Below are 12,960 nucleotides of genomic sequence, written 5' to 3' on the forward strand. Positions count from 1 at the left end.
CTCTCTATTATTGTATCTAAGGTTTACTGTGAGAGTTTTCCATTTAATGACACAACTGTGGACCAAGGACAAAACAGGCTGAGTGATAGCATTGTGAAGGCTAAGCTGCAGGTGAAACTGAATGTTAACATGACTTATGCAGAGTTTCTAGACATCTTGAAAAAGAACTTGGATCTGCTGAAAACAGCAAGAGGCCAGCTCAGATATTAATTTAAAAAGCAGGAAACTGAGGACAAGCCAAACCAGCTTTAAGGTAAAAACATCACATTACATTTCAAGTATTTTAGTATGAAGGTATCATACTGGCCACCTGGCTGCAGAGAGGGAGGATAGCTTAAGAGGGTGACAGAAATGGCCTCTGATAGCGGCTGTTTTTGGAGACTCTCCCTGGGGTTTACTAGTCTTTTTAAAAAATATACTCTTTATTTTAAAGCTTTTTCATATTTTTAACAGAATGACAACAAAATGACATGCAAATAGAAAAGAGAGTACACTGAGAAAAGAAAACACAAAAAAGAACAAAAATAATATAAAATAAACAAAATAAATTAAAGGGGTGTGTAAATTAACGGAGCTGGCAAAATTGTCTGCCCAAAGGTGAACAGTCACCACTATTGGGAAGAACTCAAGGAAGGTAAGATCCCTGGTCATTCCATCCTCTACCCATTCAGGCCAAGTGGCAGCACACCATCTGTCCTTAAAAATAACTCCAAAACCAAGTGATTCAGAGGCATTAGAGCTAACCTGGAGCTCAGCCTCCAGGAGGAGGTCACTTCTCCAAAACGAAACTCTATTAAACTGAGTGAGGAATCCTGAACAAACCAAAGGGTCTTCCTGCATACCGCTGGGAACCCTTACCCTATGATGCAGTTGGCAAAGGCCCTTGTTAAGGTCACAGATTCAGCACAAAAAGGCTCTCCCAGGTACAACGACCCTACAGTTGTCTAAGGGTGACCTTCTTATGCCCCAGGACCTCCTCAATCCTAGCTCTAAGCTCCGTAACCTTTTCCATTGGCAACCTGCACAACTGAGCAGGCTCAGTGCCAAGAAATGTTAGAATATAGGAAGCCCCTTCAGTGTTTTCCTCCGCCAAAGGGATGCCCAGGAGTTTAGCCAAATGGGCAAACTGAAGCATAAACTAATGGCATTGACCTGCATTTCCTGGACCAGTGAACAAAAGATCATCCAAATAATTGACCACTGAGGATGACCTAGACTGCCACCAAAAAACTAAAGCACTCAAATGCAGTGCAAGAAACCGAACAGCCCATTGGTAAGGCACGATCAACATAAAACCTACCCTGAAAACAGAAACCCAACAAATCAAAATCCAAAGGGTGAACTGGGAGGAAGCGGAAAGCCTACTTAATGTCGCACTTCCCCATGAAAGCGCCAAGTCTGCAATGTTGAACCATGGCCACTGCGCTGTCAAAGGAAGTGTAATGTATGGAACAAAGGTGGTCTGGAATAGCATCATTGACTGACTGCCCCTTAGGATAGGACAGATGTTGAATGAAGCGGCACCAAGAGATGAAAGAGCCAGAAAGGGGGCAGAACAGGCTTTAAAAAGCCTGCAACCCATTCCTGCCCCCCCAAGTGACATAGTGTGCATGCTAAGCACACTTCGTGGCTAAAGCCATGCCAGGTTTTGTCCTGGCCTGACTGCAAAGTCCGCTGCCCCTGGAGCTCTTTCAGAGCCTGGGGGCTGAACAGGGATTCTTTCTAGCCTAGATGCACTGAGAGAGGGGCAATCTCAGGGGGCGCAGATGGGAACCCTTCTCTACCTAGTTGTGATCTTGAAATCACCCCTGCACCCCTGCAATTAGCCTTGAGAAAAGAACATTGTCCTTTGAGGAAGCTTTTTTGAAACCTAATTGTTGCAGGGATTGGTGAAGTTCTTCCTGCTGATTGCAGTGGAGTTAACCTTCCCTGCAGCTGCCCTCTCCAAGAGCAATACCTGTCCATTATACTTAGTTAAAAACCACTTTTTGGAAGCCTAATTGTTGAGGAAGGGGGAGTTAGTAAGTCTGTGTGTGTGTGTATGCGTGATTGTTATGAGTGTCTGTGTGTCTGTTTCTCTGGTCTCCAAATGTGCCCATGGTCCAAAAAGTTTGAAACCTCCGGCTATTGTATAATTCTGTCATGTCTGCCATAATTTGGAATATGCTTATACATTTTTAGGTGGAATACTGGGCTAGAAGAACAATAACAATGCCCCTAATAGTACTTTCTGCAATTTAGTGGTACAGTACATATGTACAGATCACAATGTATTGTGAAAATATATAATTTTAACTCAATTTATCCAGTATTTCTGGATGTCTAAAATGCTATGTAGCGGAGACTTTCTGTGTCATATCCCATTTATTTGTGATATATTAATATGCAATAGACATCTGTCAAGTGATTTCAATAGTAGGTCAGAACTGATCTTAAACTACTGAATTTTTCTCTGCCAGATTTAGCATTTCTCTGTGTATATATGGTAAAAATTTTTATCAGGCATTAAAGTTGGAGCAGCTTTTCCCAGAGAGACACATTAAGAGTGAACATTTGGTGCTGTAATTTTTACATTACATGAAAACATTTCAGTGGCTTTGTTCAGTATGAATGAAAATATATTTTTTATTTTATAAATTGATTTAATGAAAAGCAGATAATAAATTTTATTTTAAAACTGTTAGCGTAAATCATCTTTGCCCTTATCCACAGCTTCTGCATGTGTATCCCCAGCAGGATGGAGAACTGTGTGCATAAGTGACACGTGTGGTTCACATCTGGGGCGAAACATACAGAACTCTTTCATAAAAGGTTAAATCTTCCATGCTTAGCTCTTCAGTAAGGCTGGTAAAGGGCTGAATTTATTCCTTCTACTCCATCTTTTTTTTATTCCTTCTGCTCCATCTTTTTTGCTGCTGAACTGCTGATCAGTAGACTTGTATCCTTTTAAGAAGAACTTGACAACTCCATAGAAACTTTGTATGCCCCTTATTTTGGCATGCTATAGCATTATTGCACTCCATATTATGAACATGAAATATAGAAACTAAAGTTTGGTGAATCCAGTGTAGTGTATAAAAATATTGTCAAAGGAAAATGAATAGTATTTATAAATTTAAAATAACCATCTTATTTAAAATAATCATGCAATTCTGTATTAGAGGAAATTATTATTTTATTAAAATTAGTTATTTTCTTTTAACTAATATTGCGTTGAGTGAGAAAATAATCGCAAAAAGCTTTGCAATATCAAATTGGATGTGTAGGATCATTTGTAAATGTGGCCAGCCTTATGCATAATTGCTTGTAACATTTATGCAAATTTTAGAAAGATTGTTTTAAAAAATTCCTTATGTACAATAAATCAGTACTTATATATTTCTCTGATCAAAAGGCCTGTCTGTGCACATCAAGTTTGAACGCATAAGCATGTTGCCATATTCATTTCAATTGAGGTAGTAAATAGGTGCCTGAAAAGGAATGCCCATGAAGATCTCCTCCCTCTATTAAAATGAATTGGGAATGATTTTTGAGAGAGTGTACATTCTATACGCACTGTATTATATGGGAACTCATTGACTGTGGAGGTGATTATAACTGGATTTTATTTCACTTGCAGGAAATGTCAGCTACTCCAAATGTTTCTATTTATCTGATAATGGAATTAATTAGGATTAATTCCATCAGGATTTTCTAAAACTATAATTCCATTCTTCTGAATTTTAAAATCAGAGTGCAGAATTTGATTTATTTAGTTTGCTTAAAATCTGAGCAATCATAGACTCTAGCAATCCATATTAGATTTTCACATTGTAATTAATTATATTGAATAGTCTTCAGCTGCCATCCAGACCTGCTATTGTATTATAATATGATAACATATTGCTAATGAGTGGCATCTTTTAAACTAAAAGAATAGCATCTTTTAAACTTATAATTATATTTTTGAAAATGTACTACTATTAGAAAAGTCAGTTTGTGCCAGTCTTGAAAAATGCTTCGATTTTGTGGAACAGTATGGGAGAATCTCTTTGGAAAGGCTTCTCATTATTAGGTTTAGACCTGTGATTTTCAAGCAGTGTTCTTGCAAAACCTGTGGTTTGTTGAAAATTTAGCAGGGATTCCTCAGTGAAAAGACTGATAATGACAGGCAAGCTTACTTAAGTTACTTTCCTTTTCCAAAGTGGAACTGCCAGAGATACTGAGTTTAGAGATGGGCAAACACAAGACTGCTTGTGAAAATGAATCTAACCTGTTTAAGCATTCCACCTGAACCATGAAGCTCCTCAAATGGGGAGGGGAAGTGCTCTATGTGTTTGCCAGAACACTCAAAGAGGCCCTATTTCCTCCTGCCACCTGCTACACTGCACATGTCCCCAAGAGAAAAAAATACTTCGGGGACCAATATGAGGTAGCAGGAGGGTGGCATTGGCTTCTCGATGTGAGAGGCCACAGGAGCTGTCCTCTTTCTCTCATGACTGTGTGAAAGGTGTAGACGATTCTGCTATTGTAAAGCCATTAGCAATATCTGTTTCTGCCAGGGAACATGAGATATGAATAGCAACATCTTCAGCCAAAAATCATGGGGCTTGTTCAATTTTTGTGATTCTGGCAGAAAGGAACATTTGCAGTATCACAAAGGTGGCAGTTTCTTTTTCATTTTTGAAACAGTCATTGAAGGAGAGCCTCTTCCAACTTTGGAAGAGCCATTGCCTATCCCTCCGCCCTCAGGTAAGTTTTTTTCCCATTGGAAATGAGGTAGTGGGCAGCAAGTGTGGAGGAGCAAACAAACAGAATTAACACAAGTGCCTGAATGTGCAGGGGCTGTGTCTATCTTGACTTCCCTTTTTATTTGAGTGAGCACCTGTCATGTGAACCCGGCATTAGTACTAGTTGGGTTGTGTTGGGGTTCATGCTTAGTTTATGAAAAGGAACAATTAAATCAGACAAGCCTGGCAAGTGCCCTTTGTTAACTGAGTGTGTACTTTAGACCATGTTCCAGAATCCTTTGCAATATAAGGAAGTTTCTATATGAAGCAAGTCAGTGTGGGAAGCATTTCCCAGCACTAGAATGTTTGAAATGCATTGGTTTAGATCAGTGGTTCCCAACCTTTATGAGCACGGGACCCCCATTATAAGCTGAAAAAAAATTGTGACCCCCTCCCCCCAGGGAGGCAGGCTGGCTGCCAGGAAGGAAGGGGGAAAGCAGCCTTTTTTTGCAGGCTTGCTTCTTTTTGCTTCACAAGAAGCCCACTCCTCTCATTCTAAGTAAGGCTGTTGCCAGTAGCGGCAGTGCAAGGAGATGGGAATCAGTGATAGTAATCCCCTCTTCTTCCTGGTAGCCCCACCCTCAGCCTGTTTTGGCATCTGCCATGTATTTTATAGGCAGATGCCTGCCCATATTGCGCCTGAAAGACGCTCTGGAGCTTCAGAAAAGGCCTCCCCTCTTGTTTGGAGCAAGGGGGAGGTGTCATCTGCAGCGGCAGTGGAAAGCAAACAGGGTAGAGGGAGTGAAGACTTTTTTAAAAAATTAATAAATAATTCATTTCTTTACTGTTCACGACCCCCTCTGGATTACTTCGCGCGCCCCCTGGGGATCCTGGCCCCCAGGTTGGGAACCACTGGTTTAGATAATTTCAAGTTATTGCTTTAGGCACTGTATTATAAAAATAATTAATCTTGCCCCAAAGTGTTTACAACTTTCTATTACTACTGCAACAGAGGAGGCCCTGGTGGTAAAATGATGAATTTGGTTGTTGTCCAGGAAAGTCATTCATGCATAGTAATACATCATAACAATTTGCATTAAACTTTATTTAAACATGCTCATAACTTTTTTTTGGCCTTTTTATTTAAATCCCCCCTTGTCTCATGTTACGTCTGTGTGTACTGATTGTTTACTGTCTTTTTTTGTTTGTTTGTTGCAATTTTTATCACATAGGCAAAATGCAGGATGGAAATATGGAGAACAACCAGAATAAAGGTAACATTCTTTTGTATTAAGGAAGATTTTTAAAATGTACTTGAACTTAGTTCTACAAGAATAATATTGGGAGCATTCTGGGAAGGAAATGTAACTGGAAAATAACTGTAAATATTTTGTATTCCTATACCACAAGTAACACTGGAAATAGTCCAGCCTAGAATATTGTTGTGCTTCTGATGATAGATGCTTTGTAAGTGGTTGCTTGCCACTTTTAAGTCTTCCTGTTGGAATAGCAAACCAGAGCATGCTGATAGATTCCAATAATACGGCGGTGTCACAACCATCTTTCCAGGATGCTTCAGTCAACTCCATCATCATGAAAGCTCACATAGCCTCTCTTTTCTAATACTGCTTATGCTGTTTTACTCCTACACTCTACTCTCAGTGATGCTCTGACTATGTGATTATTACTGTGAAATGCTTACACAGGGAGCCTTGTTAGTTCCACCTTGAAAGTATTCTGTGCCAGTGTTGATCTCACATTGTGCATTAAGATGGATTTTCAACCTGTAGATCAACCTGTGGATCATTTTATTATATATGAGTTTTTCCAAAGTTAGGCTGAGATCCTGCAGTGCTATGTACTATTTGTGGATGCATGCACCCAGCCACAGGCATCTTTAAGGTACTACTCACTGTCCAGCTGAAGAGCAAGATACTTTTCAGTTGAAAATCAGACTGGCTATAGCATAACAGTGGGTGCAGATGAAATTTCAGGAGTACTTCCAGTGCACGTATGGTTCTCGCCCACATGGGTACATAGTTGTATAAAATTTCAGCGTTGGTTATCAAATAGCATATTTTATCTTATTTTTAAACTAATTATATTAATTTCCTATGCAAATTATTAAAATGTGTATTTCCCATTATCAATCAAGATTCTCAAAATAATTTTTCTAAATAATATTCAATCTTTTTTTCCAGTTAATATTTGTTGTCTACGTCATTTGTCTAATAGCAGTGTTTTAACATATGTTTCTTTGCAGAATGAATATAACTGGTATAGAAAAGTTGAACACATCTTTGTTTTTAAACTGTTTAACATACATGAATAATAAAGAAGATAAAGCCCATAAAATACATTTCTGAGTTCATTTTAGAAATTCCAAATATTGGAAACAACACCTTCAGTCCTACTTGGGGAAAGCTGTATTGATTATTTCTAACTATGATTGAGGGATCACTTGAACAGTGTACTTTGAACTTGTATAGTACTTTGAACTTGAGCTCCTTCTGGGAGTACAGGCAGGATAAAAATCTAATAAATAAATAAATACAGTAAACACCATAATATACTATGGATTCTGGAAACATCCCCTGAGCAACACCATTAAAATTATATAAGACTACAGCTGTGCTCTTGCACACCTCCCTTTTATTTCTGTTGGGATTGCACAGGAGAGGTTTGCAGTAAATTGTGCCCTATAGCATTTTTATTATTGCATTAACTTTTACAAGGAGTATGTGAGATAGAAGCACAGGAAAGGTGAAACACTTAAAGATACCAGCTTTCACTGGCCTTTGCCTTACCTTTCCTTGTATCTCTTTTCCTTGTTTTTAGTTCTAATAATAATGGTAAAATTCACACTATTTCAAATGTAACTGATTTTTTAAACCGCACATACTTTTCAGAGAAATTTAAAACTTTGAAAGACTTTGAATGGATTATCAATTGTAGTAGTTGACATGTTCTCTATATAGCTGGCATTTTGGCACTTGGTGCTTACCTAATGTTGCAAGGTGGCAAAAAGGTGTTCTTCCTCTTAACTTTTTTTTTAAAAATCCTCACACTGCTATCCAGCTGGAGTGTTTCTTAGAATGACTGTGGGAGGATGTCATGCTATAACATCTTCCCATGGACATTTTACGAAGCACCTCAGCCAGGGTTTGAGATGACTACAGAGCACTGGGGAATAACATGAGGACTTAGTCATCTCATAATGTTAAATAAATGCCATTCTCCTAAAAGATTCCCCCGCCCTTGAAAGTATCATAAAAACAACTGCCTCTTTCAGAGAGAGAGAGAGAGAGAAGAAGTTTGCAAAATTGGTGGGCAGGGTTCAACACACTACTTTTTTTGTAAGCATTTTTCCCCTTGAGGTCATTTTTAGACTTGGAACCTCATAGGGAGAAACAATGGCTTTAAAAATGGCTAGGGGAAAGGAAGAAATTGGCTTCCCGCACCCACTCTGTAGGGATTCAGTGGCATACATAGTTCTGCATGCAATTATGCCATCATGTCTATGTTGGATCCTGGCTGAGTGTAAACTGAATATAAAATCAATATCCTAAAAATATTCAAGAACTTATGTTGCAAGATTTACACTGGAAACTATGTCTGTCACCTGAGAACACGTGCAACAAAGCCACTTGCCACAGGGCCTTTCCAGATAAAATTCTAATTGGCTGAGATAAGATGAACAATTGATCTGCACTTCCCATCACTAGTGTAGTAGCAAATTCAGAAGTGTAGGGTCCCTTCATGATAGTCACATCACACCCCACACAGCAACTGTACTAAGATGGTGTAAGGCAAGGAACTTCCTTTGCTTAAATTCTCTTCTTGGTTGTCATACTAAGACTCAAGAGTAACTGCATTTGGGCAGAGCTTATGAGTGTTAGGAGGAAATGTAAGCATGGAGATTCTTGATCCTAACCTCTGGTGTTGGCTGCACCACCCGCACACATGCACACACAGAGATACTCATCTGCATTTCACCTTACCAAGCAGGACTTATATACATATAGAACATCATTAAAAGCTGAAACATCATCACAAACACACACTTTCTTCCCTCCACTTATTTTCTCTCCTTCCCTCCTCCTCTACTACTCCTGACTTTGGGCTGGAACAATACCACACATCTCCCTCCCTCCCTCTGCTTTTTTGCTGCTGGGTTGAGAATAAGATCCTTGTTAATAAACAAACTGGAGGTATGCAGCAGAAAGAGAGAGATCTTCCTTCAGCCCAAGTACTCCCATCCCCTACCTCCTTTTCCACTTTCCCTTGCTTACTTGCTTGCTTGCTCTCCATGGTCACCTCCACACAATAACAGACACTCCTAGGAGCTAATCAGCATGAAAAGGGAATCTGTTAGCAACTTAGAAGAGTCTTCTTAGTGATTGATTCACCTCATTTAACTCTGATTAGCTCCAATCAGCAGGAAAGGACTCAGGAGACATAGGGGCCCAGCTTCCAAGAGGGTAAGGGGTCTAAGATGCCCCTGGGACCCAGGACTATACCCCTGCTTCCCATAGGTCCACTGGATAGGTGCAAGGAAAGGAAAAGCAAGCCAGTTGTGAACCCTGTTCTTCCATCTTTTGGGCATGTCTGAAATAGCTTATAGGGTGGTGAAAATAATGGGATTAATCAGCCAGAGTTTTAAGCTGTACACGCTTCACTGGGAATCACCCCTAGTCTAATCTATTCAGCATGTTGTATTTTAATTTAAAAAATTGTTTCATCTCCTCTGTCTAGTTGATTTCATATAACTTGTATATTATATAGGGAAGTCATTACTTTTACAGGTGTGATAGTTTTCTCCTAGGTACTTGTAGTGCATGTCATATTTGCAGTATTTCTAGTCCAGCTAGGACTTCCAAGAATTGTTAATGATTCATTTTTGCAGCATTGTGAATTCTGACAAAATGTTTCAAGAGACACATAATTTGCTTAGTTATAATCCATTCTAGCATTGAACTGCATTTGTAAATATACATCTGGATTACTGTGTGGAAAAGCAGCTTGAGGAATCAATTTTAAGTAAAAAGTGCTTGGTGGAAAAAGAGTGAAGCATTTTGTTATCCCCCCCTCTCCCCCATCATTTCTCTGCTCAAAAATGGCACTTCCCATGGCTGCTTTTCTTTTTTTTAATAAAAGGGAAACTTCTCAGGGCTTGGTTAAATGCATTCATATGTAATGTCTAGTTTGTCCCCTCGCAAAATGAAGGAGAAAAACTGAAAAGATACAGAAAGGTACATATGCACTAGATTCCCTCTCCACCCCATTTATATTAAATAAGCTTAACTCTTATGGAAAAATATGAGAGGTTTTTTCCCCCAGGTATTGAATTCTTTGTTGAACCTACTGCAGTTGTGAGACATTAGCCTTCTTCAGGCACTATAAAATTACAATGCGCTGGAGCCGTGGGGCTATGTCCGCCACCCCCACCCCCTCTATCACTGACCCTGCCACATTCAGCAGCAATATGCTGAAGGGTTTGAAGTGTTTGCTTCAAAACATCCTCATCATGGAAGGATGCTGATTATGGGGAGGTTTGTAAGCACGCACAAGTAAACACACTTATAAGCTCTCATCAGACTTTGCCTCTGAATGCAGCAAAGTTGGTGGTGGAGGGGACAAGGCTGGCATGCATAGCCCTCAGCTCGAACACATCTTAATTGTATAATTCCTGACGGGGGCTTCTGTTATACTCTAATGTAAAAATGGCAAGAATTTAGTGATATCAGTCATATAAATTTATCATTCATATCCTGGTCCCAGGGTATGGTCTGAACACTTATGAGGCACCTTGGTAAAGTTAAGCAGGTCTGGTTCTAGTCAGTACTTTGGAAGGGCAGTTGTCTGGGACCACAGTTTGGGTTCTATGATAGAAGAAAAATGAGATATAAATATAAGAAAATGCTTCCCATAGGCATCTGTTTAGCCACTGTAAGAAAAGGATGGTGGCGTAGATGGGCCATTGGCCTGATCTAGCAGACTCATGTTTATTTCTTTTTAATAACATAACACCATAACTATATGTACAAATTTTCTGAAAACCTGCAAGCTTTTATCCTACAGAAGGAGAGGCAAAAGCAGACCTTTGTGTATTACTTCTAAAGTTCTTTGTAAAGTGAAGACTGAAAAAAGTTTAGATGCTTAAAACTTTATCAAAATAATCTGGGTTTTTAACTGTGCTATGGATTGCATAAGCTCCAGAAAGCAGTGATTCTGAAGCTAATTAACACTGAACGCCTAACTCCAGATATCTTGCTTTCTAAATTAAGCATTTGAAGTGACACTAAAGTTCTTAAATATTTTTTTCCCTTCTGCGCTGTTAGCCAAACAACAGGATGGTGCCGCTGCAATGGAGATGCAGCCACTGAAGAGTCATGAAGGTGGAGAGGGAGATGACAAAGACAAGAGGAAAGCTAACATGCATAAGAAAGAAAAATCTGTCCTCCAGGGGAAACTGACCAAATTAGCTGTACAGATAGGCAAAGCAGGTATGATACACATTTGATGGCATATCGTATTATAATGGGAACATATTAGCGAGTAGACTTATTGCCAGCAAGATCTGCGTACATTAGACAAAAGAAAAAAGTTACAAAGGTGTTTCCTTTGCCTCCTGTGCTTCTAGCATATGCAGCTAAAATCCAAAATATGACTTTTGGCTAGGGGTCAAATGGGCTATTGGACCAAAGAATAAAAAAATATTTTTGAAGAAATGATGAAAAGTCTAAAAAGCCAGTGTTTTAACATTTTGACATTTCTGTAGTAATACTTATATTGCTTGGTATTAACATAGCATTTGTTCAGTTCTTCTATATGGCTGTGATTCTTAAACTGTAGTCAATCAACAGTCACCATTAGCACTTAGAGGAGGTACTGGAGTCTACAATGAAAATAATGAGAAAGCCAGGACTCTACAGCAAGTTCCAGACAATCATGGCACCTCACCTACATGACATGTTTCATTACATAGGCACCCAGCTTGTGTGGCACCCTGAGCATGCCTTTAATTTCTTGCTTGCTTTAGCTTCACTCTTCAGGTGGCTGTGCAAAGCAGGACACTTTGACATAGCATAACATAGGAGACAAACATTAATAGGAGACAAATTTGCCCTCAAGCGCTAGGAAGAGTAAGAGCTCTAGATGTGTGTAAATGCCTAAACCTGTATCTGATCTGTTTACTAACTGCCAACGTCAGTTTGTACCATCAGTTAGACCTGACAGGAGCAAAGTATCTTCCCTAACAAGCACTCACCTATTGGTAAACTAATCAACATTTCTTTGCAGTCCTTCAGGAGAGGATTTTCAATTTCTGCTGGCACATGGAACTCCATTAGCACCCCACTGTTTTGTACTCAAGGCCAAGTACAGTCTGGACTGAAGAAACTTGTCTGGATTGGCCTATGGCCTTTACCTTTGCTCTCTAAATGTAAATGTACTGCCTTCAAGTCAATTCCAACTTATGGTAACCCTATGAATAGGGTTTTCATGAGGCTTAGAGGCAGTGACTGGCCCAAGGTCACCCAGTGAGCTTCATGGCTATGTGGGGATTAGAACCCTGGTCTCCCAGGTCATAGTCCAGCACCTTAACCACTACACCACACTGGCTCCTGTGGTGGGAAACATGTATTATATCTCCAGTTATTTAGATTCCCACACTGAATTTGAAATCTTCTCCCTCCTCTATGGATCATTCTAAACCTAGTTCCATCTTTTTCCTCAGGTAGCCCTCTCTTCTCATGGGAGGAGCTGTTGGTCTGGGCAGGGTGGGATTTGCATAGCCAACATATTTTTTTACTTGAACTACCCATTTTATGTTCTGTAATTATCTCATTTTGACAATTCAAGCTGCACAACTATTTTGCTCATTGATGCCATTTTGGCAATGTAATAATAAACAAATTTCTTTTGAGCCCAAATTGAATCTCCATAGTTCTGGTCATTCTCCCTAGTAATAAGAGCCCAGTGCAATTCCACAACTCTGGACCCAAGATCTTGAAAAACCACATAGGAAGATGCCTCATACCAAGTCAGACCATTGGTCCATCTAGCTCAACATTGCTTACAATGGAAGCAGCTCTCCAGAGTTTTAGGCAGGAGACATTCCCAGTCCTACCTGGGGATTATTTTGTATTCTGTAGTATTATAGGATGATTATTTCTGTATATTTTTGTCATTTCTATGGTTGTAAACCTCCTTGAGTGCAGTGATGTAGAAAGGCGGCATACAAATTAAA

At 39.5% G+C, this 12,960-nt stretch overlaps 1 protein-coding gene across 1 annotated transcript in view; it reads left to right on the forward strand.

Moving 5' to 3' along the window:
* ATP2B2 (ATPase plasma membrane Ca2+ transporting 2) overlaps positions 1 to 12,960 on the forward strand; it is a 462,511-nt gene that overhangs the window by 305,788 nt on the left and 143,763 nt on the right. Inside the window, exons 8-9 of the mRNA XM_061618080.1 lie at positions 5,942 to 5,983; positions 11,051 to 11,215. Of these exons, the coding sequence (XP_061474064.1) occupies positions 5,942 to 5,983; positions 11,051 to 11,215 (207 nt within the window). The remainder of the gene's footprint in view (positions 1 to 5,941; positions 5,984 to 11,050; positions 11,216 to 12,960) is intronic.

The sequence above is a fragment of the Rhineura floridana genome, chromosome 3, assembly GCF_030035675.1.
Source record: "Rhineura floridana isolate rRhiFlo1 chromosome 3, rRhiFlo1.hap2, whole genome shotgun sequence".
Classification (NCBI taxonomy): domain Eukaryota; kingdom Metazoa; phylum Chordata; class Lepidosauria; order Squamata; family Rhineuridae; genus Rhineura; species Rhineura floridana.